The sequence below is a fragment of the Stegostoma tigrinum genome, chromosome 27, assembly GCF_030684315.1.
Source record: "Stegostoma tigrinum isolate sSteTig4 chromosome 27, sSteTig4.hap1, whole genome shotgun sequence".
NCBI classification, from domain to species: domain Eukaryota; kingdom Metazoa; phylum Chordata; class Chondrichthyes; order Orectolobiformes; family Stegostomatidae; genus Stegostoma; species Stegostoma tigrinum.
Window position 1 is genome coordinate 38,286,204 of NC_081380.1, and position 24,712 is coordinate 38,310,915.

General features: G+C 42.0%; 1 protein-coding gene across 4 annotated transcripts in view; it reads left to right on the forward strand.

The window, feature by feature from the left end:
- The window catches only part of nf1a (neurofibromin 1a), a 313,607-nt gene extending 289,683 nt beyond the window's left edge, over positions 1-23,924 (forward strand). For all 4 annotated transcript variants that reach the window (XM_059655316.1, XM_059655318.1, XM_059655317.1 and 1 more), the window contains 8 exons: positions 63-220; positions 6,660-6,782; positions 9,184-9,311; positions 12,173-12,273; positions 12,944-13,086; positions 14,005-14,051; positions 15,466-15,682; positions 22,433-23,924. In XM_059655316.1, the coding sequence (XP_059511299.1) occupies positions 63-220; positions 6,660-6,782; positions 9,184-9,311; positions 12,173-12,273; positions 12,944-13,086; positions 14,005-14,051; positions 15,466-15,682; positions 22,433-22,575 (1,060 nt within the window). In that variant the 3' untranslated portion in view covers positions 22,576-23,924. The remainder of the gene's footprint in view (positions 1-62; positions 221-6,659; positions 6,783-9,183; positions 9,312-12,172; positions 12,274-12,943; positions 13,087-14,004; positions 14,052-15,465; positions 15,683-22,432) is intronic.
- Positions 23,925-24,712: the final 788 nt, after the last annotated feature.

Genomic DNA, 24,712 nt, shown 5'->3' on the forward strand with positions numbered 1-24,712 from the left:
ACTTTTTACAGCAATGTATCAAAATGGAGTCTCACCCATTTTCCTTCAAATTCTCTTTACAGGGCTTTACGAGAGAGCCAGCCGTGGGTTTCACCCAAGACTTCAAATAGAAATTTGGCTGCTAATTATCCAACAATGGGTCAAATTAGTCCCAGGACCCGCAAATCAATGAGTCTGGACATGGGGCAACCTTCTCAGGCCAAATCCAAAATAATGCTAGGTAAGGAAGCACAGCAACACAGCACAGCATGGCATGTGAATACAAATGAATGCTCAGGTAGGCCATTCAATCCTTCAAGCCTGTCCACCATTCTCGGTCAGCTATGACATTTCAGACCAGCCCTGCATTCTTTGATTTATTGAGCATTCAGTTGACCTGTAACATAAACATATTCAGCAACTGAGGACCTGTGGCCAGAATCCCAGTCCTTTCAATTAAGTCTTTTTTCTCATTGCCATGATCTCTGATTCTTTACTCCCCAGCTAGAAAGAATATTCTCCCTAGCATCTACTTGTGTCAAGCCTCTTCAGAATTTTACGTTTCAAGAACCAGCATTTTCTTCAGCACATTGTCCTATTTATTAGGATATCCCAAAAGCACTTCAATTCAATTCTGTCCCTGTTGAAGATTTGTGTACTGCAGTGTCCTGCAACCAGTGCTGAATTGAATGAAGGGTTGATCTGCTCTGTTCTAACTTGCCTGTTCAACTATAAACAGAAATGAACTGCTTGTCTTCTCAATTTGCTGTAGGATCACTAACAGTCTGGCCGCAGAGCAAAACTTGACTAATCTTATATGACTGTCGGCTTTGATTCAGTCAGTAGTGCACTCATCTGAATCATAAGACACGGGGTTGAAGTTCTGCTCCAGACTTGGACACACTCTGGAGTACGATAACGAAGGGGTGCTTGCACCGTCAGCTGCTCTATCTTTTGGATGAAACATTTATGTGGCCCCACCTGCCTACTTGGGTTAGATGTAAAAGATCCAGTGACATTTTTAAGAGTAGCAGGGGAGTAATCCCAATGTCTTTACCAATATTTATCATTCCAAAATTGGCTGCCATATCAGTGTTAGCATACACTTTAAAAGCACTTCACTGACTGTTGTAAAAAAAAATGTTTTGAGACATCAGGTAGCCTTAAAAGGTACTTTTCTTTTTATTAATTTGCAAGGAATCATGTGGAAAGCAGAATAAAGGTGAAAGCCTTCAAATATATATTTGTGTTTATTGTGGTGCTGTGGTTCAGCACTTTGGATAACTTAGAGGGAAGCTTGTCCAACTTGGGCAATTAGGTTTGGTTAGAGTTCAGCAGGTCTGGCAGCATCTATGAAGGAAAAAACAGAGTTAAAGTTTCCGGTCCGGTGACCCTCCCTCAGTTCTAAGGGTCACCGGACCCGAAACGTTAACTCTATTTTTCCTTCTCAGATTGCTGCCAGACCTGCTGAGCTTTTCCAGCAACTTTGTTTTTGTTCCTGATTTACAGCATCCGCAGTTCTTTTTGTTTTTATTTAGGTTTGGTTAGATTTTGTTTGGAATAAAAATCTCCATGAACATTTTCTGTCACTTCTGTTCTGCGGTTCTCTGATGACTTGGAAATACTGAATTTCTTTGAATAATAAGTTATTTGATAACGGTTCATTTCCTTCCTGCCTTCTCTTGTTTTTCAAGAGAGCCATCATCAGCAATTGTTTGCAACATTGTTGGCGGCAAAAGAAAGCAAGTGTTTCATTTCACAAGAACCATGCACGCTGGCAGTCTGAAATTTAAAAAGCTACTCAATTAATGATGCTATGTTCCCTGTTCTAAGCGATCATTTGATCCCCTCTTGGGGTGGGAGAGGGGTGCAATTTTATTGACACTAGTTTAATAATCCAGACCTGGGCATTATTCTGGGGGCCAGCAATCAAATTTCACCAAGCAGTTGGCGGAATTAGAATGCACTTAAAATCTGGAATGCAGAATCTAATGATGATCATGAAATGATCATCATTTAAAAAAAAACTGTTCTTTAAGGAAAGAAAAATACTGTCCTCCCCTGGTTTGACTGACATGTGATTCCAGACCCAGAGCAGTGTTGTTGACCATTAACTGCTCTCTAAACTGACCCAACAAGCTGTTTAGTGGTTTCAAGCCACCGGAAGTCACAGAAAAGGAATGAACCAACGCAGACTACCTGACATCAACCTCGGCACTAGAAATGATAACAGCCAACTCTGTTGATCTTGCAAAGCCCTCCTTAGCAACATCTTAGGGCTCGTGCCAACATTGGGAAAGCTGACTCTGAGACAAGTCAATCAACAGCCTGGCATAGTCAGACTCTCAATCATGCCTTACAGACAATGTGTCTGATAATACCATCACCATCCCTGGATATGTCTGATCCCATCAGAAAAATAGACCCAGCAAAGGTGACAGCATAGTGGCATACAGTAGGGAGGGAATTACCTTGTGAGTCCTTAACATTAATTCCGGACCCCATGAAGTCTGATGGAATCAAATCAGTTATGGCAAGGAAACTGTCTGCTGATTACCACTTTCTCTCCACTTCAACCGCAGTACCCTCGCAGCAGATCAATCAATACTACTCCAAAGGGAAGCACTGAGGCTGACAAGGGTGCCACATGTACTCTGGATGGAGGATTCCATGTCCACTATAGACTTGGCTGAGCAGCACCATTACTGACCAAGTTGGTCAGTTCTTGATGGACATTGCTGCAGACCCGATCCCCAACTTGTCATGGGGGATCCGGCTAGAGTGAAAAACAAAGTGAAACTCAATTCTCACCAACTTAGCTACCACAGATGTGTCTGTGCAGCATAACACTGGTAGGAGTGACCTTGCGAAGACAGTGTTAGTTTCACCCTGAGAATACTGTCAATTGTATTGTCTGGCACTATCATCGTGCTAAATGGAATAGACTTGAAACACATCTCGCAGTTCAAGACTGGACATCCTTGAGGTGTTGTAGGCCATGAGCAGTGGCAGAATTGTGCACCAACCGACTCTTTAACCCTTGCTCGACCAGGATAACCCCAGCTCCTCATTTACCACAAAGATTGGGGTTCTTTGGGGTAGATATTTTCTATTCAACCTATTCAGAGATGTTGTTTCGCACCACGAAAGCAAGTGGAACTCAAGCCTGAATCTCCTGGCTTTGAGGTAGTGACACTGACACGGCACCAAGGGCCCAGTTCATTAGAATAACTTCTTTGAACCTTGACCCAATATTGTGTGTAATACATTTCAGGCATCTTTAATCATGGCCACTATTTTGTCTGTGAGATAGTTCTAGTGAACCTGTTAAGACATTTTGGGACACCCCTCTACAAGAGGTGATACTTGAACCTGGACCCCCTGGCTCAGAGATACGGACGTTGCCATTGCACATAAGAGCCCAGTTCCTCAGGGTAATGTTCTAGGCCCATTCATCTGCTGCTTCATCGATGACCTTCCCTCCATCATAAGGTCAGAAGTGGAGGACGTTTGCTGGCAACAAGCTGTACAATGTTTCTCATAATTCATGATTTCTCAGATACTGAAGCAGTCTGTGTCCAAATGCAGCAAGTTCTGAACAACATCCATATCTGGGCTGACAAATGGCAAGTTCATTTGTGCCACACAAGTACCAGTTGATGGCTGCCTTTGACAAGAAGGAATTTAAGCATTGTCCTCTGACAGTCAGTGGCATTACCATGACTGACTATCCCTCTATCGATATCCTGGTAGTTACTATTGATCAGAAATTGAACTAGGTTACCACAAAAATAGATTGGTTACAGGAGCAGATTGGAGGATAAGAATCCTTCAGTAACTCACCCCGTGACTCTGCAAAGCAGGTCCCTCATGTACGAGGCACAAGTCGGGAGTATAATGGAACAGCACTCGAAGCTTGACAGTGCCCCAGACAAAACAGCCTGGTTGATCACTGCATCCCCAAAATTCACTCCCTCCACCACCGATGCATAATAGTAGCTGTGTGCCATCTAAATGATACACTGCAGAAATTTGCCAAGGTCCCTGAGGCAGCACCTTCCAAACGTGTGACCACTTCAATCTGGAAGGACCAGGCCATCAGATATATAGGAGCATGACCACCTGCAAATTTCCATCACCAGTCCCAATAGTGTCACTGGGTCAAAATCCTGGAATGCCCTTCTGACTGGCATTGTAGGCCTGCAAATGTTCACCAGCTTTTCAGCTTAGATAGGTAATGAATGCTGGCCCAGCCAGCAACACTGTCATTCTCCGAAATGAATTTTTTTTAAAAGGCCTCCTGTCTCTGTCCTGGTTGCCAAATGGCTCATATGCAACATAAATGAACAGATGGATGTCCTCCAAATATCATAACTACTTTCCCTCATCCACCCAAATCCCTCTTTAGTTTCTGTTTATGATGCTCAGACCAACCCCCTCCAAACTAGTGATTTTCTCCTCCTGCAATGGCCATTCCAAATGTGAATTTTCTTTCTGTGGCACTGTTCATTGCAGCAAACTACACAGTGTTCGCTTTTGCTGTCTGTATTACTCATCGAACAAAGCACTGTGACAAATGCTCAGATGAGTGGAAGTAAATGAATATATTGTTAGGTGTGTTTGATGAAGTGAGGTTGGAAGCAATAATCCCCATATACTGCCCAGCTGTGCAATATTCCAGAAGTCCCAATGCACAAGTCAGCCCCAACATTGCTACCCATGGACAGTGACAATTATTCCACGCTCCATAACTGTTCAGTGGTAGTATTAGAGCACAAAACACCAACGTAGACCAGTTGTGCCAAAAAACCTGCTGCTTTTTGGTAAATTCTATCCAACAATCTTGCAGCAGAACTGTTGAGGTGGTTCTTGTAACGCAAGCCAGAGTGAGAGACAGAGCGACAGTAGAATGGCCTTCAGTTGTCTTTATTCGATGAATTTGATGTGACATCTTTAAGTTTAGGCTAGGGAGTTGACGTGGCCTCCTTGTACAACATTGTAACAGATACTTGTGAACACAGTATTCTTACAGTCATCAGTTTCTTAATATGATCAACAGATGTCTTTTTTACAGAGTACTGAGCTTTTTCTAGTTCTTTTACATGGTTAGCATCTATCTCCCCAAAGTGCGGATATAATCAGTTCCCCTTCTGTGGCACAAAACTACGATTGCTGCCCTGTAATTAACCATTAATGACTTTAACTCTGGTCTGAAGTCCTCTTTTAACCTTTGCCTGCTTTGTATGTTTCCACTGAACCCCATAGAATCAACGAACCAGCAATTAAAGGATTTGCTTTGCTAGGCTCAGGTCTCCTTTGTGAAAGGGACTTCAGTTTTACAATTTGATTTATTGTACTGCTGCATTGATCTATTGGCCGAGAGGAGTAAGATGCTGAATAAAACAGTTTCAGTGAAAGAGGAAATATCATGGTGAAGCTTGGAGTAGGGGCAATTGAGTGGAATCAGGCAGATGAGTTACGAACAGGAGTATCAGTCATCTAACAGCGGTGTGACTCTGACTCTATAACAGTGCTGCAGATGTTATCCCTCCTCACGATGCACACACTTGGTTATTCACTTGGGTAAAGTTTTTGTGTAGATTTGTAGCTCAGGTTGTGGATGAGGTTGTCGACTTGCTCGCCAAGCCGGTGTGCTTGGTTGCACACGTTTCATCACCTTGCTTGGTAACATTGTCAGTGTGCCTTCGATGAAGTATTGGTATTCTGTCCCACTTGTTATTTATATGCCTCAGTTGGCTGGGGTGTTTGGCATTACTTCCTGTTCTGTTCTTCAGTGGTTTGTATATCAAGTCCGGTTCAGTGTGTTTGTTGATGGAGTTCCAATTGGAATGCCAGGCTTCCAGGAATTCCCTGGAATGTCTCTGTTTGGCTTGTGCTATTATGGATGTGTTGTCCCAGTTAAATTTGTGTCCTTTCTTTGTCCGCCTGTCTTGAGATCAGTGAGAATTGGTCACGTCCCTTAATGTCCAATTGGTGTTCATGTGTCCTTATTGTCTGTTTTCTTCCACTTTGGGCTATGTAATGTTTTCATAAACCTTCCAACCAGAACTCTGTCAACAAACATACCTGAACTGGACCCAATATACAATGCATAGAAAAACAACCAGAAGTAGTGCCAACCAGCCCAGCAAACTGAGGCATATAAATAACAAGTGGGACAGAACACCAGCGCTTCAACAGAGGCGCACTGACAAAACATCTGCAACCAAAATCACCAGCTCAGCGAGCAAGTCTACAACCTTATTCACTTGGGTTTTAAAATTATGTATCATATTCAATTTCAAAGCAGTCTTTGTCATCAGCATAGAGTGTTGCTTTGGATTTTCATCTCTGCACTGATGTTGGAAAGAACGAATAAACCAATTTATAGCCAATCAATTACTTTGGAATGTAGTCACTACTCTATATGAGTAAACAGAAACCAGCCAACCCATTTTTGTACAACAAGCTCCCACAAGCAAGCACATAGTAGCGACCAGACAATCCGTTACAGTGATGAGGAATATATACTGGCCAAGCTCCTATAGAGAATGCCGCTTCTCTTAGAACGGCCTTGCTAAGGCTTTGCCTGTATCCTTACACTGCTAACGAGCAAGTTCTGTTACTCAGAACTGTGGCGCATTACTGTGTACAGGTCTGAGTGCTTTTGTGTTTTACAGGTACAAGAAAAAGTTTTGACCACTTGATTTCAGACAGCAAAGCACCAAAGAGACAGGAAATAGAATCAGGGATTATGACCCCACCCAAAATGAGACGAGTGGCGGAGCATGACTTTGAGATGGGTAAGTAAAAGACTTTTCATTTCATGTCTATACCATTTGATTTCTCTGCCATATTAACCTGTGTTACTAATGAGCTGGTTCCAGTTTTAAATCCTGTAGTTCCCCGAAATGCGAACTACTTAATTACATAACTTTGTATACAAAACATGTTCTGACTTGCAGTGCATTGTGTTTTCATTACTTCTCCTTATTGGTATTGAGCAGTAGAGCACTTCCTCCGCTGTCAGAATCAAACACTCCCAGGACCATATTTGAAACAAGTTGCCGTCCTCCCTCGACTCTGCTTCAGCTCCCCACTCCAAGTGACCTATTTTACACTACAGTGCACTTTGGAATTTCCTAGACACAGAGGTTAATCTTCTGCATTAACAAGGCGTAGAGCTGGATGAAGACAGCAGGCCAAGCAGCATCAGAGGAGCAGGAACGCTGATGTTTCGGCCTAGACCCTTCTTCAGAAATGGGGGAGGGGAAGGGTGTTCTGAAATAAATGGGGGGGAGGGGCAGGTGGATCAAAGATGGATAGAGGAGAAGATAGGTGGAGAAGAGACAGACCGATCGAAGAAGTGGGGGTGGAGGCAGTAAAGGCGAGTGTAGGTGGGGAGGTAAGGAGGAGATAGGTCAGTCCAGAGAGGACGGACAGGTCAAGGGGGGCAGGATGAGGTTAGTAGGCAGGAAATGGGGGTGCAGCTTGAGGTGGGAGGAGGAGATAGGCGAGAGGAAGAGCAGGTTGATACCCACATTGATCCCATTGGGCTGCAGGGTTCCCAAGCGGAATATGAGTTGCTGTTCCTGTAACCTTCGGGTGGCATCGTTGTGGCTCTGCAGGAGGCCCAGGATGGACATGTCGTCTGAGGAATGGGAGGGGGAGTCGAAGTGGTTCGCAACTGGGAGGTGCAGTTGTTTATTGCAAACCAAGTGGAGGTGTTCTGCAAAGTGGTCCCCAAGCCTCCGCTTGGTATCCCTTATGTAGACAAGGCTGTAGCAGGTACAGCGGATGCAATATACCACATTAGCAGATGTGCAGGTGAACCTCTGCTTGATATGGAAAGTCTTGTTGGGGCCTGGGATGAGCTTGAGGGAGGTGGTGTGGGGGCAGCTATAGCACTTCCTGCAGTTGCAGGGAAAAGTGCCAGGTGTTGTGGGGCTGGAGGGGAGTGTGGAGTCAACAATGGAGTCAGGAAGAGAGTAGTCCTTCAGGAAAGCAGACAAGGGTCAGGAGGGAAAAATGTCTTTGGTGGGACCTCCTGCAGTGCCACAACGATGCCACCTGCAGGTTGCAGGAACAGCAGCTCACATTCCGCTTGGGAACTCTGCAGCCCAGTGGTGTCAATGTGGATTTCACAAGCTTCAAAATCTCCCCTCCCCCTACCGCATCCCAAAACCAGCCCAGCTCGTCCCCACCTCCCTAACCTGTTCTTCCTCTCACCTATCCCCTACTCCCATCTCAAGCCGCACCCCAATTTCCTACCTACTAACCTCATCCAGCCCCCTTGACCTGCCTGTCCTCCCTGGACTGACCTATCTCCTCCCTACCTCCCCACCTACACTCACCTTTACTGGCTCCATCCCCGCCTCTTTGACTGGTCTGTCTCCTCTCCTCCTATCTTCTCATCTTCAATCTGCCTGCCCCTCTCTCCCTATTTATTTCAGAATCACCCCCTTTTCTGATGAAGGGTCTAGGCCCGAAACATCAGCTTTTGTGCTGCTAAGATGCTGCTCGGCCTGCTGTGTTCATTCAGCTCTACACCTTGTTATCTCGGATTCTCCAGCATCTGCAGTTCCTATTATCTCTGATACTAGTTTAATCTTTTGTTGTTCTCACCCTCCTTTTCTTGATTTGCTACCCTGTCCTGAAAGTTGTTGCATGGGCATTGTTCCATGGGTCCAAGTATTTGACAGTCTCACCCAATAGTCCGGTTTTGGATTGTGAACCTTCAGTGACATATTTGTACTCGGGCCCTTATTGTACAGCATGATCACATCCTCAGCCGATATCTGTCAGAACTTGTAGTGGATAGCAACTAGGAGTGGGGAACTCTGGCTTTTTACCCCTTCGCTCACCCAGGATTGTGAAAGCCTTTCTGCCTTCGCAGAGGATGGGGATCAAACCTAATACCTTGACATAATTACGGTGGATAAGTTCACATCATCTGTGATAACGTTGAATTCCTTTGTTATTTTAATTATGTAACAAGTTTTGACTTCTAATCTTTTCACTGTTTCCATGTTTTCTCGTGCACAAGTATTGAGCCAAATAGCCTGCTTCTGCACCCTAACATTTCTGTAATTTTGTACTTTTTGTTCTTGGGCATGTCCAACTATGGGGAAGCAACTTCCTCTGAGCTCACTCATTCATGGTTCCATGATGATACAAAATCTGTTTCCATTTCTCCCAACCTAGAAACGCAGCGAATATCCTCGCAGCAGCACCCCCACCTCCGGAAGGTCTCAGTGTCTGAATCCAATGTTCTTCTGGATGAAGAGGTCCTCACTGACACCAAGATCCAGGCTTTGCTACTTACTGTACTTGTATGTATAGCTTGCAGTTAACCTCAAGGTTTTTTAAATCATTTGAGTGGCCTGTGCATGCATTTCTCTTCTGTATGAGATGGCATAGGCTTAAGATTTTTTTTCTGGACAAGAAATACACTGGGAATGCGAAGAAGCACTCTTGAAAACGGCAAATGATAAAGGACTGGAGTTCACTGACCACAAGCAAAGTGAAAACACAGAAGATATCTCAAAAGGAAATTAGCTGTTGAGGGAAATTAATCTACATGGATAGCACAGGATAATCAGACTAATTGACTGGATTACTCAACAGGATTTAGCAAGATCCCTTCAATCCAACCAGTCTGTGCCAAACATAATCCCAAACTAAACTAATCCCACCTGCCTGCTCCTGGCCTATATGCCTCCCAACTTTTCCTATTCATGTACTTATCCAAATGCCATTTAAACATTGTAGCTGTGCTCTGTTTCCACACTGTAGGGATTCTACGAATCCACTGCCACCTCAGGAAGTTCATTCCACACTCTGTTTTGAAAATAAAATTGCACCTCATAACTTTTCTAAATCTCTCTCCTCTCAGTTTTAAAATATGTCCCCCTAACCTCAATCTCCCATCCTCGGGAAAAGATACCTAAAATTGACCTTATCTATAACCCCTTATGATTTTATAAACCTCTGTAAAGTCAGCTGAGATGCTGCTTGGCCTGCTGTGTTCATCCAGCCTCACATTTTATTATCTTGGAATTCTCCAGCATCTGCAGTTCCCATTATCTCTGTCAACCTCCTACTGTCCAGTGAAAAATATCCCAGCCTATCCAGCCATTATCCCAACTCAAACCTTCCATACTGGGCAAACATCCTGACCTGATGGGACAAGTGGCAACTACTTACACTGTTTGGACTGCTTTTGAATTTTTGTGAAGTATAGTTGGGCCATGTAAATTATGTTTGTGTACTTCCTGAGGGTAAGTGAGTTTACTCTTGCCATATTTCACGATTAAACTGCATTCCGTTGTCTTTCGTGATGGCTGTGCTTTTAAGCAGCATTTAGTTGCTTAACAGCCAACTATTAAAAAGTGCATGAGCAGAGAATTACTTGCTCCAGCTCCCCTCCACTCCACATCATCCCAACCATAATCTTCCTCCTCTTCCTGTGGGAGAAGGCAGCTTACTGTTTCATGCCTCGTCGAAGAAAATATAACAAGGAAATAGGTCATTCAGCCTGTTGAATGTGAATTAGTCCCCGTTGTCTTTACCTGATGCTTTTATGTTGCTTTTTCGAATACTTCTCCAGTTCACCTTAAAATACTGTTCAATCTGTACATCAGTAACCATTTGTGGTCAATGATTCTCTCTTTCATACACCAGGGTGCGTACACTCTCTTGTAATATTTCCGCTTTCTGCTATTGCTCTCAACTCTTCAATCTGATGAAAATTTATGTTAAGAGTTCTATTCAGGTTTTCAGCACAAAAGATGAATGGGCCCGTACCAACTTTTAGCAAGACCATGGGGCAGGAACGTAGCTTCCAGCTCCTTGACTATTTCACTGTTTAATATCAGCTGTTTTCATTCCATATCCCTTAAAACCCATTTTGGATCTGAAATAATTGATTAACCCTGCATGCGCCCTGCTTTACGGAACAGAGTTCAAGCTTGTACATTTTGTGTAAATGTTTCCTAACTTCTGTTTCTGTATGGCCTAGATTTCCTCACTAGTAGCAGTTATGCTCTGCACATACCATCACGGACTTCCAAAGCTATGAAAACTGTCATCAGTCCCTACTTACTCTACTACATTCCATGATGTATTACCCTAGTTTATTTAATCTCTCAATTTTAATTCTTAAACTTCTGGTAATTTTCTCATGAGTCTGTATTACGCTAAGATGACCTTTCCAGTCATATATGAGAGGCATAGATAGAGTTGATAGCCAGAGACTATTTCCCAGGGCAGAAATGGCTAGCACGAGGGGTCATAGTTTTAAGCTGGTTGGTGGAAAGTATAGAGGGGATGTCAGAGGCAGGTTCTTTACGCAGAGAGTTGTGAGAGCATGGAATGCGTTGCCAGCAGCAGTTGTGGAAGCAAGGTCATTGGGGTCATTTAAGAGACTGCTGGACATGCATATGGTCACAGAAATTTGAGGGTGCATCCATGAGGATCAATGGTCGGCACAACATTGTGGGCTGAAGGGCCTGTTCTGTGCTGTACTGTTCTATGTTCTATGTTCTATGTTCTATGTTCTATGTTCTATATTGACGTGAACCCCAGAGGTCCAACTTGCCCTTCATAACTGTGTTAGCACTTTACAGGATTAATTCTGTTAAATTTCTCTCCCCTACCCTTTCCCAAGAGCACTGCAATTGTTTATCTTCAGATTGTTGTCCAGTTGCCTTTGGCTGAATTCACTTATTCAAATCTCTTTTCAAATGTCTGCTCTCAAAGGAGAAGAATCCCAGCTCCTCCCGACTATCCTCATCAATGAAGTCTCTTGTCCCTGTAGACATTTCCACAAATATTTTGTGTAGTCTATCTGATATCTTCACATCTTTCCTGAAATGAAGGCATTACTTCAGTTGAGATAGAACCCGTTTGTACACATGTGTCATCACTTGTTTGTTTTTTTTTGTGCTCCTGGCACAGCTTAACATTACTTATAGAACTTTGGTACAGAACAAGCTGAACTTTTGAATCAGAAGCCAAATAACTGTATTGAATTTTGAATATTGTGCAATATGGTTGCATCACCTAGAGGCTTGTTTTGGAACTGTACATTTCTAGTATTCTGCTGTCACTTGACAGACTTTATTTATTTTTGTGTCTGAAAAATATAGAAATCACTTGCAACTGGTTAACAAGTTTATTTTCTCCTTGAAAGGCCACATTGGTGAAACACACTACAGATGAGTTTGATCAACGGATCTTGTATGAGTATTTGGCTGAAGCCAGCGTTGTCTTCCCAAAAGTGTTTCCAGTTGTGTAAGTTTCTCTTCCAACTATCTCTGTTCTTTAAAGAGTGATGTCTTTGACCAAAGCACGGGTTGCAGAAAGTCAAAGAGATATAGTTTCTGGCTGTGCTTGTCTTCCTGTGCTATTAGTCATGGAACTCAAGCTTTTTGTCTCAGTGAGGTGCTGGCCTAAGGATCTAGTTCAGAAAGTCAGTTCAATTGAGCTAAAATATAGAAATGATCTTTATCTCTCACTTTGAACATGGCAGTAAATCATTCACTTCTGGTCGGAGTTTATTTGGCACTAGATATGCTCCCTTTAATGCTTCCTTGAGAGCTTCAAAAAAATTATTTCCTTTTTACGTACACTAGCAGGCAACTACCTCTATCTCCTTGCTGCAGAATTGTCAGCCTTGAAATATCTCTGGTGGCTTTTTCCTCAAAATCTGGGTGTTCTGCCATTTAGTGAACTCCACTCAACTCTCACCCTGTGCCTTATTGTCTTTTTTGATTTCTATTTTGCATTCACACATTGCAGTACTGACAGTTTCCACAGTTGCTGATTGGTATGGTGAAAATGTCACGAAACAAGCTTGGATTTCAAAATGGAAATTTCATGAAGTGAAAGGTTCACCAATAATTTTCAAGGTAGTCATGCACTTTTGATTTGGTGATTTGTGTGTTTTCTCTATGAAACCTAGGCACAATTTACTGGACTCGAAAATTAATACCTTGCTGTCACTGTGTCAAGACCCCAACCTGTTAAATCCAATCCATGGGATTGTGCAGAGTGTAGTGTACCATGAGGAGTCTCCGCCACAGTATCAACCATCATATTTGCAAAGTAAGTGCACTTTCCACAAGGTCAGCTTTTCGCCTTGTAAACAACAATGAGGCGAATAGCATGAGATTTTTTTTTGTATCAATGATCCAGCAAGAGGAAGTCTGGTCAAGAACTTGGTTACATGCTGATTCCCTTTCTATGCTGTTATGAATCTCTCAGAAAATTTGTGACTAAGTATTTTTAACTTGAAGCTGCAGCAGCAAGTCTAATGACATGCGTGTCATCAGCCCTATTATGGCAAAACATGACCAAATGGAATTTCACCTCAAAGATCTGGAATCCAATCCAGCCCTGCCCCATTTGAGGGGCACTTCATTTCTGTTTGTTGCTGGCATCTTGTTGCAGGTGTTATCGCTGATTGGTTATAGAACTTGAAGCAACTCGATCTGATTTCAGTGCAAGCTGGCACCAATTTGACACTTGAATTCAGCCCAGGCAGGAATTGGAGATCTGAAACCAGGAACATTTGCTCTGATGCAGGAGATTGGTGGCTTTGAGTTTGACCATTGTAGAAGTCTGCAGTGAAAAAAGGGCTTTGGGGAGCACCTCTAGATGTTAGTTTTTAGTGGGCATAGCCATAATCCATGGATAGCCAATTTCAGGATCCCTCTTAGAAAGAAGAATGGAGCCCAGAGTATTATGTAGTCTTAATTTTTCAGTGCAAATTTCACTCAATTGGCATGTGACAAAAATAATTTAAGCATAATTTAATACCTCATAAACAATTTAACATGTTTCAGGTATTAGTGTTTATTCCTTGAAGTTTAACTGAACCAGAAGGAATATTGCTTGAATCCTCAAGGTTGTTGAAGTATCACCAAGCAGTCAGTTCCAGGATGCAGTTTGATTTTCATGTGTGTTTTGAGTTGTTCAGACTTCATTTTAACTTCTTTCTTTTTCCTGACATCCAAATTTCAGGTTTTGGTTTCAATGGACTTTGGAGATTTGCTGGATCATTTTCCAAGGTGAGATTCAAACTCCTGAAGCATTGTTATTTAATTTGCCTTTACTCTGAATTATGCCCGGTATTTCTGTTGTTACACTGGGTTTTATAATTTAATAGGTCAGCTTGTTCAGTGTAGCATTTCCAATGCAACGGGAATGGCTTTGAAAGAAATGCGATGAAAGGGATAGTTGGTTTGAGTAGTTTGTTGGCAGAAGTACTTATACCTAGATGCCATTTTTCAAGATCTACGGGAGGCAGTGGCCTAGTGGTATTGTTGCTGGACTATTAATCCAGAGACCCAGGTAGTGTTCTGGGGGCTCAGGTTTGAGGATTGCCATGGCAAATGATGGAATTTGAATTCATTTTGTAAAACTCCAGAATTTAGTCTAATGATGGCCATGAATCCGTTGTTAACCAGAAACTGGTAAGGTGCTCCCCCCGTGCCCCCCCCCCCCCCCCCCCACCCCCACCTTGCTGGTCTGGCTGACAGGAGTCCAAACCCACTGCATTGTGGTTGACTGTCAACTGCCCTTTGGGTAATTAGGGATGGGCGCTAGATACTGGCCTAACCAGCGATGCCTGTATCCTGTGAATGAATAAAGGAAAACATTTCATTGCCAGAGAAATATTTTGGACATTTTTTTATTTGTTTGTGAAATGTGGGGTTTTACTCACTGGGCCAACATTTATTTCCCAACCCTGGTTGTCCTTGACAAAGTGGTGGTGGGCTGCCTTCTTGAGCTGCAGCCATACTCTTTGGAAAGGAAAATCTACAACGTTGCTTGGGAAAGGTCCAGTATGGGCTGGAGGTGCAGTGATGTATTTTCAAGTCAGGTCTGTGAGTGGCTTGAAAAGGAGCGTGGAAGTTGGGGTGTCCCCATGTATCTGCTGCCCTGGTCCTTCTCGATGGAAGTGGTCATGGTTTTGGAAGGTGCTGGCTAAGAAACCACAGTGAATTTCACTCGCTGTTGAAATGTGGGAATTGCTGACAATACGATAATGACCAGATAATCTACTTTTAAAGATTTTGATTGATGTGAGGTTCTGAATTTCATGAAATCATCTTCAGTCAGCCATCTTTCCTGGAGTCAGGTGGCCCTGATTGAAGATTGTATTCCCCACCAGCTCTCCCATGGTGTTCATTGGAGCCTCTTATATTCGGTGACATTGCCTGAGCAGCCTTCACGAGAGGAGGCATGATGTATTTGAAGTTTATTTTCTTCTAAAACTCAATGTTTTTAATCTGTCACTTTCCCCAGTTTACAGTGAGGGATTGTTCTGAAAAAAACACCACTGTCCTTCCGGACTCCCCTCACCCTTTAAATCATCTTATGTGAACTTCTTTGTCGATTTGTTACTTTTAAGATGTTAATTACATCCTCTTTGGATCATTTAACCCACAAGTAATTCTGAAACCCTTCCTTCCTGGACAGCAAACTCAGATTCCAGACTATGCAGAGCTGATTGTGAAGTTCTTGGATGCGTTAATTGATACATATTTGCCTGGAATAGATGAAGAATCCGCTGAAGAATCTCTACGTACTCCAACCTCTCCCTACCCACCACCTGTCCAAAGCCAGCTTAGCATTACTGCCAACCTGAACCTCTCCAATTCCATGACCTCACTGGCAACCACCCAGCATTCCCCAGGTGAGTGAAGGTTTCCTTTGTTCATTCCCTAAGCATAACTTGAATTCATCATGCATTGCCAATTATCAGGTTTTGATTTCGAATAATTGCAATTGCATGGTCTTTCCATTCATAATTTTCATGTGTTTCCCTGTGTATAAAGCTAACAATTTGCATTCTTATTAGATCTACATTGGTATATGTGGTGGGCATGATATAAGCTGTGGATACTCTGAATATCTTAGAACCTTTATGTCAGTTTTTGTTGTTGCTAACTGGTGTGTTGTTCTGTTTATGCTCATTGTATGCACAGTTTTAAGTAGCATCGCCTTTTTCTTTGTTGATAGCTGTTTAACAAATAGTGAGATTGAAATGCTGGTGTGCGAGTTCCTTTCCAGTTGACACCTAATTAATCCCTATCAGTCAGGACACCTGAAGTGTCGGAGCAAGATGTTCCATTGGTTATAAACTGCCTGTCACAGTCTCCAACTGGATTTGCATGTATAGTTATCAGATGGGTATTTTTTTCAAAATGGAATGTCATTTTTAGCCTGAACCAGTAGCGTTAATTCTCAACTGGCATGACCAAATCACACTGTGTGTCCTGATTAATCTGCATTTAGCAAATCTTGGAGGGGAGACTCACATCAGTCCAAGTTAGACTCAGGACTAAATTTCCAATAGCCGATGTTTCTCTTTAATTTACTACTTTTTAAATTAACTTTAACTCGACCTGAGACAACATCATCTTGTTTGCATTGTATTTCATTTTTGTGTTAATGTGCCCCTTTTTGTTAATGCATGCACTGATGTTTTTCTCTTGTTTTGCCTGCTGTCTCTTCCCCTATCAGCTTTTTGGGCATGTGCTGTTGTCATTGTGACTAATGATAGACAATGGCGTACTCAAGGTCCTCTGCTGATGGAGATACCTGATACTGATGAAAACTACAGCGCAGGTGTTCCATAATGCCCTCAATGTCCTGTGGTTTCTAATTTAGTACAAGCTGATCATTAGAATATGCTTCATCGTGATATGGATTTGTGGTAAATGTAGTGTCTCAAATCTAGCTACCTATACGCTGCGATGCATCAATTTTAAGTATTATTACATACGTGACATTAACTTGCCAGGACAATTCAGCCAGGTACTACATTGATACAGTGGAATCCAGAGTAATTATCAGCCTCCGTTACTGACCCTTTCCCACACTCTGACTGACCCTCGACCTGAATCATTTGACTCAACCTGTCACACTTGCTTACCTTAGCATTTAATTTTGTTTCCAAACACACTTTATTTACCATTGGATATTCTTTATGCCAGCATTAATTTATAACAAAGTTTATTCAGTTAATATTTAATGCATGTCCTATTTGTTGAATTCATTTCCCAAGTTTATAAAATCACCTCCCTCACCAGTTTTGAGACAGTTTACATGCAAGATGTAGAGCTGGATGAGCACAGCAGGCCGAGTAGGAAAGCTGACATTTCGGGCCTAGTTATCACACGCAACATGTATTTGTGTTTTGTAGATATGGACCTAGAATTATGTTATCTTATAAACAAATGAGCTTCACTGTAATTAGTGACGCACCCCAAGTTCTCAGCAAGTCCAAATCTGTTTCATCTGTTTTCACGGCAGCCATGATGTTTTTCAATTGTACGTGTTTGGGAAAAGTACTCTGTCGTTTCATGAAAAACTTCATTTAAGCCTCAGCTAAGATTTCTTCATTGCTAGCGAATGAAGACGTTTCCACACAAGTTTCCTCTTTACTCTATCTAATGCAATTGCATCCTTTCTGAAATGCATTGACCCAAACTTGAATGCATGCAATACTTAAGATGCAATATTTTCACTGAGTAAACACCTGAAAAATACCAGATTTCATTTCCAATTTTGTGCTGAGTCAGTTAACTCACCTGGGGCGCATCACATTACTTGAATGTGCTGCCTTGGAAGGTTGGTGTAACTGGTGCAATAGTAAGTTTTAAAATATGTACTTGCAGAGGAGAAATTGCAGGGCTGTGAGGCAAGATTAGGGGAGTAGGATTAGTTGGATTAATTTTTCAAAGTGCTGGCAGAGATGCAATGGGTTGAATGGCCTCCTGCTGCATGATTCTTTGATCTGGTATCCTGAACTCAAGAATGGAAAGATTATCCAGGGCACCTGTCTGCCGTCTAGTGGACTCTGGTGGCAAATCGCACAATTGAGGAATGGATCATCTCATCTTTGACAATGTCGGCATGGGAAGAGTTAAGGATATTCATTGTTAAACTGGGAAGAAAGTTGGGGATTGGACAATTATTTACTTTTGAACAAACAAACTGCTCCCACAGGTCTGCAGAAGGGTTGTAGATGGTCCCAAGAGGGTTCCAAAAGTTGACTGGACATTGTGCATTGAGTTTCATTATTCTCTGTTACTGCCACTGAGCAGTTACACACAGGGTGGAATTTGTGACATCAAGTGCACAGTATAGAAAAACGTTTGAATGTCATGAGTAACAGCTTGATCTTTGAGAATTTATGTTGCAAGACAATTGCTGGGCATGTTCATGCTGTTGCTGTGATTCTTTGACAAATATTATGATTTTTGCCATTGCATTGAATATTAATAAACAAAAATAATTTGTAAGAGGTCTTTCAAATCCTGTAAAGTCCTGTTGGTTAAAGATTCCACTGTATATAATAGGAGACCAGAAGATTGAACTATTCATTTGTACACCATGCTATCACCCACCACCATTGGTGGCCCCTTCCCACTGCTGATAATTTTCATGCTTTTTGTTACCTTCAATATTTCTAAATGTTGTCCTGGCCAGCCTATCACATTCTGCCTTTGGTGCCAGTAGTGAACCATTTATGGCACACTGGTTAGCACTGCTGCCTTACAGTGCCAGGGACTCAGGTTCAATTCAAGCTTTAGGTGAACGTCTGCTTGGGGTTTGCATGTTCTCCCCTGTTTGCATGGGTTATTTCTGGGTTCTCTGGTTTCCTCCCACAGGTTAGGTAGATTGGCCATGCTAAATTGCCCCATATTGTCCAGCGATGTGCAGGCTAGATGCATTAACCATGGTAAATGTGAGATTATAGGGCTACAGTACGAAGCTCTTTGGAGGGCCAGTATGAACCCGATGGGTTGAACGCCTCTTTCCACACTGTAGGGATTCTATGAAAGTCACGGGAGGCCATCTATCCTGCCTCTTCTGTCAGCTCTTGGAAGAGCTATCCAATTCATTCCACTCTCTTGCCCCTTCCCATTCACTGCCAACCCACCCACATAACATGTTAACTTGTTCACTGTGGGAAGTTACTGTTGAATCTGCATCCACAGCCTTTTTTAGGTGGTACATTCACGATACGTTGCCCGTTCACCTGGATCTGACTAGCATAATATTGACAAAAGCATTCTCCTTAGGGGATTGGTCTGCAAACCGCAGCTATTATTGCAGTGGGGCCATGACAACTTGTCTTGATATAACACTGTGTGGAGCTGGAGGAACACAGCTGGCCAGGCAGCATCACCACCTCTGCTGTCTGGACTGCTGTGTTCTTTCCCACTCCTCTGATGCTGCCTGGTCTGCTGCATTCCTCCAGCTTCACACTATGTTAACTCAGACTCCAGCATCAGCACTTCTTACGATCTCACGATCTCTTGTATTGACGTAACCTCTTTATAAAATGTTCTAAGAAATGTCTCACAAGAGCATTACGAAAGGTAAAAAGAAACACCAACCTGCATAAGGAGGTATTCAGTCAGGGGCCAAAAGTTTGGTCCAAGAGTTAGGTTTTAAGGAGTACATTAGAGGAGGAAAACAGAGGAGATATGGGAACAGGATTCCATGTATGTTAAGATACAGACAGCAAGGTTTTGGATAACTTCACCTTTATGTAGGATAACTCGAGGTGTGTGGAGATCATGAACAAAGACACAAACAAGATGAGCAAGTTTAGAGGGTGGTCATGGAGAGAAATTGACCTAATCTCCAGTGAGCATTTTCCCCCAGATTCCATTTGCCTCAAGTGCCTTAAATTGCTCTGAGGCCTCAAACCCCCAAATGCTTAATGTAAAAAGAGAGATACACTCTCTCAAAATATAGACCACCAATTTAGCGTGTTATCTTTTTTCATTTTAACTGTTTGCATCTTCAAATCAAGAGCCTTTTATCATTCCATCTACATGCCCCAAGCACACAACAACATAAATTTTCAGTGGATTAGCAATTTTAGTAAGAAATATTACGGGTTGACCTGTGGTGGCAAAGGGATGTGACATTTTAAATGTATGTCCAAAATATTCGTTCATTCTCAACATCATTCCCTTTGTTTTTTCCCCCTCGCCTTGTTTCCATGAAGCTTCTCTACCTTGCTCTAAATCAGCAGTTTTCATGCAGACACACTATTCCAAAGGTATCAGAGATAATGGGAACTGCAGATGCTGGAGAATTCCAAGATAACAAAATGTGAGGCTGGATGAACACAGCAGGCCAAGCAGCATCTCAGGAGCACAAAAGCTGACGTTTCGGGCCTAGACCCTTCATGAAGGCAAAAATACTCTAAATCAAAAACCCTTACCAAAAGTATTCAAATAACCCAACATTTTCATTTCTAAACTGTTTTCTTATACGTTTTAGGGCTTTGTGCTTTAAGTGTCTACTTGTGGGGTGGGATGTTACAAATTAAAATACATGCCCCCCTCGATCAGGCTGGAAATCTGACTCTTCATGGCTACAATTATTCCAGGACCATTTTTTAAAACATCACAACTGGAATTTGGGAAATGTAGAGGACAGCAACAAAACACTGGAGGAGACAAACACGTTTGTAGAATGGCAAAATAAATGACAAATAACACACAATCTAGTAAAATGTGAGTGGTTCATCTTGGTAGCAAAGTTGGTGAGAATTCTCTCTAGGTTATTGGCTGTAAAGTGCTTTGAAACATCCATTGTTGTGAAACCTGTGAAATAAACGTACATCATTTTTCAGATTACAAAAACAAGCAATAGGTATTGATAAGGCCATAAAATTAGCAAACATGCTATTTGGTTTCATTTCTGACAGAGCAGAATCCGAAGGAAGGGAAGTAAAACTTGGTGTAATATGTGCAGTTCTGGTCAGGAAAGGCAATTTCTCACAAAGAATGTCCCCGCCCCCTTGATTTTCAATCCATTCATCGCATATGTGCAAGCATTCTTTTAATCTACCCTGATTCTATACTATATAATCAATTCCCATCCAAAATATCTGTGCAGGAAACATTAGCACAATTCTACGTTTGATTCTGGGCTCCTTGCCAATTCCACCTAGGTTCAGTTAAAATTCTGTGTGGTCTTGGTATCATTTTTAATATTTTATTAGTGAGCTACAAGTGCTACCATATGTGTGTTGCCTGCACAAAACCAAGATGTTGTCAACCTGTTGCATTGGTGATAATCATTGGAAATAATTGTGTTGCCATAATCAATGAAGTCTCATCCTAAGAGGCATATGGGTTTTCATTTTGTTATTGTGTTGCAGTTAGCCTCTTTGAATAATGGAAAATTAATGCTGATGAGTTAGTAGCTCTTAATTTAACACTGTATGAAAATGTCTGTTGTTGCTGCCCCTATCCTGGTGGCGGTGTCCTCACCTCCGGGCCAGAAGAACTGCATTCAAGTCCACCTGCCCTAGAGATGTGTCAAAGCATTTCTGAGCAGGTTGTTTTTATTTTAAACAATTACCTTCAAACCCACATCAAATAGTGAATCTAGATATTATTGACGCTTTGCAAAAATATCACACTTCTAAGTGACTACTTTATTTGATGTATTTAGAGCAATTCTTTTGGAACAATATTATCAAGAATTATCGTCATGCATCTGTCAGAAGAATGATAGATTCGATGGCTGAATCAACAGAACTTGCTCTTGTTTGGAAAAAATCTCTAGCGTTCAATCAACAGATCTCAGCAAGGGCACCACTTAGCCTGATGGCTGTGCAAGGGGAAAGCCAAGGAAGCACCTTAACCCCTGGTCAATGTTGGTGATCCTTATTAAACATGGTGTGAGGGAACATTGTGACAAGCCCGCAACGGTCAAATAGCTTGCCATTTTGCACTGTCAGTGCTGGCCAATGAAAAATGTTCAGTTATTTCTGCCATTTTCCATATTGAAGTCCAGAAACGGCAGAGAATTACACATGTTTTGGCGATTCGTCACCCCACTTGTTTTTTTTTTGGTGTCTGGATCGTGTATGTTTCACTTTCCCTGTGAAATGCAAACCTGCAAGCACAGCTGGGATGAGGGATGTGGTACTGAGTACTTGAGTTAAGTAGCAGAGAGTTGCTGGTATGTATCAAAGCTGACCAATATAAATTGCCACCTTCAGGACAGAGGAAGGGCGAACTGGAAACCAGAACATTAGACTTGTAGCTATGGAATCTTAGCAGGTTAGAATTCAGGCAGTTCGCCCATAACACCAGCTCCACACAAGTTAATGCGCAAGTGTTGTCACCTGGAATGCAGTAGCATTTTGAAGATGGTATGTGTTTGTGACAGTACACGCCTTGGTGTGATGTCTCCTGAGATGATGTTCTGGGTAACCTGTCCTGATTGGCTTATTCCATCTGTGTTGAGGAGGGCACAGATACCAAGAACATGTCTGAGGGACTTGATTGCCCTTGTAGCTGCTACACTTGATATTGTATCAGGCCTCCAGCAATTTTACAACCGCCAAAACATTATCTTCAAATGAATAACTTTTACCATGTGTATTTCTGTGACTTTGCAGGGATCGATAAAGAGAATGTGGAGCTTTCGCCGACATCAGGACACACCAACAGTGGGCGAACCCGCCATGGATCTGCAAGCCAAGTGCAGAAACAGCGCAGTGCTGGCAGCTTCAAGCGTCCCAGCATAAAGAAGATCGTGTGAAGTGTTTTGGGACTGACCCATCAAATCTTGTTGGACTTTGCTGAGGTGAAGCCCTCCTACCCCTTCCCCACCCTCAAGAAAGAAGCTTCTGTTCCTGCCACATCAGATAATATGCTGCCTGACGATCAATAACAACAACTGAAAATTGCCCCTGCTACCTTCTTCATTTCTTCTTTCATGTCACCAGTGTTTTCTGCAATGTTTCCAGAAAGTCGTCCTGGTTTGGAGAATGTACCGTTTCAAAAGGAAAGAAATATTTTTAATTTGCTTACCTGTCATCTTTGTTTGGGGGTGGGTTTGGGCAAGAGAAAAAGGCACTGAAAATCTTATCAACACTGTTAATAGTTGTCAAAAATGGAAGCCATTAATTGCAGAAAGGATGGATCTAACTTATTTGCCTTTTATATAATAATGAAAAGTGCTTTGCTGTTTGTGTGCACTTTTCAGCAATCTACAAAGTGGCTTAATGGGTAGGAATTAATCACATCCGTTGGTGATTTTTGCTCTGAGGAGAACTCCCTATGTTTCACAAAAGAAACCTTTAAACTGTAGGTACAGTAACCAATCACCATGTTTAAAGCACATTTAACACTCTCACGTTAGGTTCATTGCAGCAATCATAGAAACTGTACATAACCATTGCATTTATTTTACTGATTCAAATAACAAAGGCGTTGTCTTTTTTATATTTGTTTACAGTCCTGGAAAAACTATGAATTTAAAATATGATATGCAAGAACTTTGCCAAAACAAATAATTATTACAACAAAAAAACTTAGTATTAAATTTGTGGTATTCAGCAAACGTGACTCCTTTAGGGACAATTGTGTAGCTGCCATGGTGTTTAAAAAAAAATGAAACAGCAACAATATCTTGTACGATTAACAACACGTTTCAGTGTGGTCTTAAGAATGGTGCCCTAGAGACAATACAGTCAAATGTTGATTAACCCAGGGCTAGCTGAGTCTAGCGTCACTGTCCTGGATTTAGTTTCTGGGTCGGGGTCTGTCTCATGTGTGCGCACGCACAAACGATCTACAAATCAAAGGTGTTTCTCTCAGTCAATGTTATGCAACAGACCTTATCGCAAGAAGTCACTGCTAGTGTTGGCCACAGATTTTTTTAAACTGCAGTATGTTATCTGTAAATAATTTTTGTGTAAAATTGATAAAGGTATATTTACTACACTGTAAATACATGTGATGATACTGTATTATTTTGCTTTTTGTAAAGCAGTTAGTTGCTGTACATGTATAACATAACAAAATTTGATTATTCTAGTGTCAGTAATGTTAACTTCTCTCTTCCCTTCCGTTGCATTTTATGTCATTAAAGGAGACAAAAGAAAATACTGTGTACTATTACTTGCAGGTCTCATTGGCTAAAAATTTTGACAAACAAAATATAATTTAAAATGTTAAATCTCATTATGGCCTCTGGTAACTTTTGATCTAGTGCAGGACCAGGTGGTGGTCAGACAGTGATAATGTCATCTACCAGTAAAATCTGGAATCATAAAAGAATTTGTCTAATGGTAAGCACATGGCACTGTCAATTGTCGTAAAAACCCATTTGGTTCACAATTAGCCCCTGAGGAGGGAAGAATGCCATCCTTTGCCTGACCTGGCCTATATTTGACTTCAGACCAACATCTATAGGTTGACTCAACAGCCGTCTGATATGGCTCAAGAGACACAATCATTTCAATGGCATCCAGAATGGACGACAAGTTTGGGCCTTGCCATTGATGTCCGTATCCCATTGAAGAATAAAGAAGAACAGGCCATAATATGGGACCATTTCACCACTTTTGGTAGTTGCCAGTACCTGTTACTTTAGTTGCCGGTTTACTGTACAGTCAGTTTTGGTGAGGTGTATGAGGTTTACAGCGATTATTCACAAAGGCTTTGATTCTGTAAAAGGGAAGAACGATTGAGAACTTTTTCCCCCCCATAAGTGTTTCTAGTAGCACAAGTTGCTATATGAGAGGAGACCACAGCCATGAGTTCCACCTTCTGCCAGCCTGATTTGATCTGTTGTAAAAGAGTAATTGATTTGTTGCCAAGTTGTTGATCCTGAAGTGGTATGAGGAAAACTCCCATTGGCGGAGAGCTTAGAAGACCAGAAGTCCAAATTT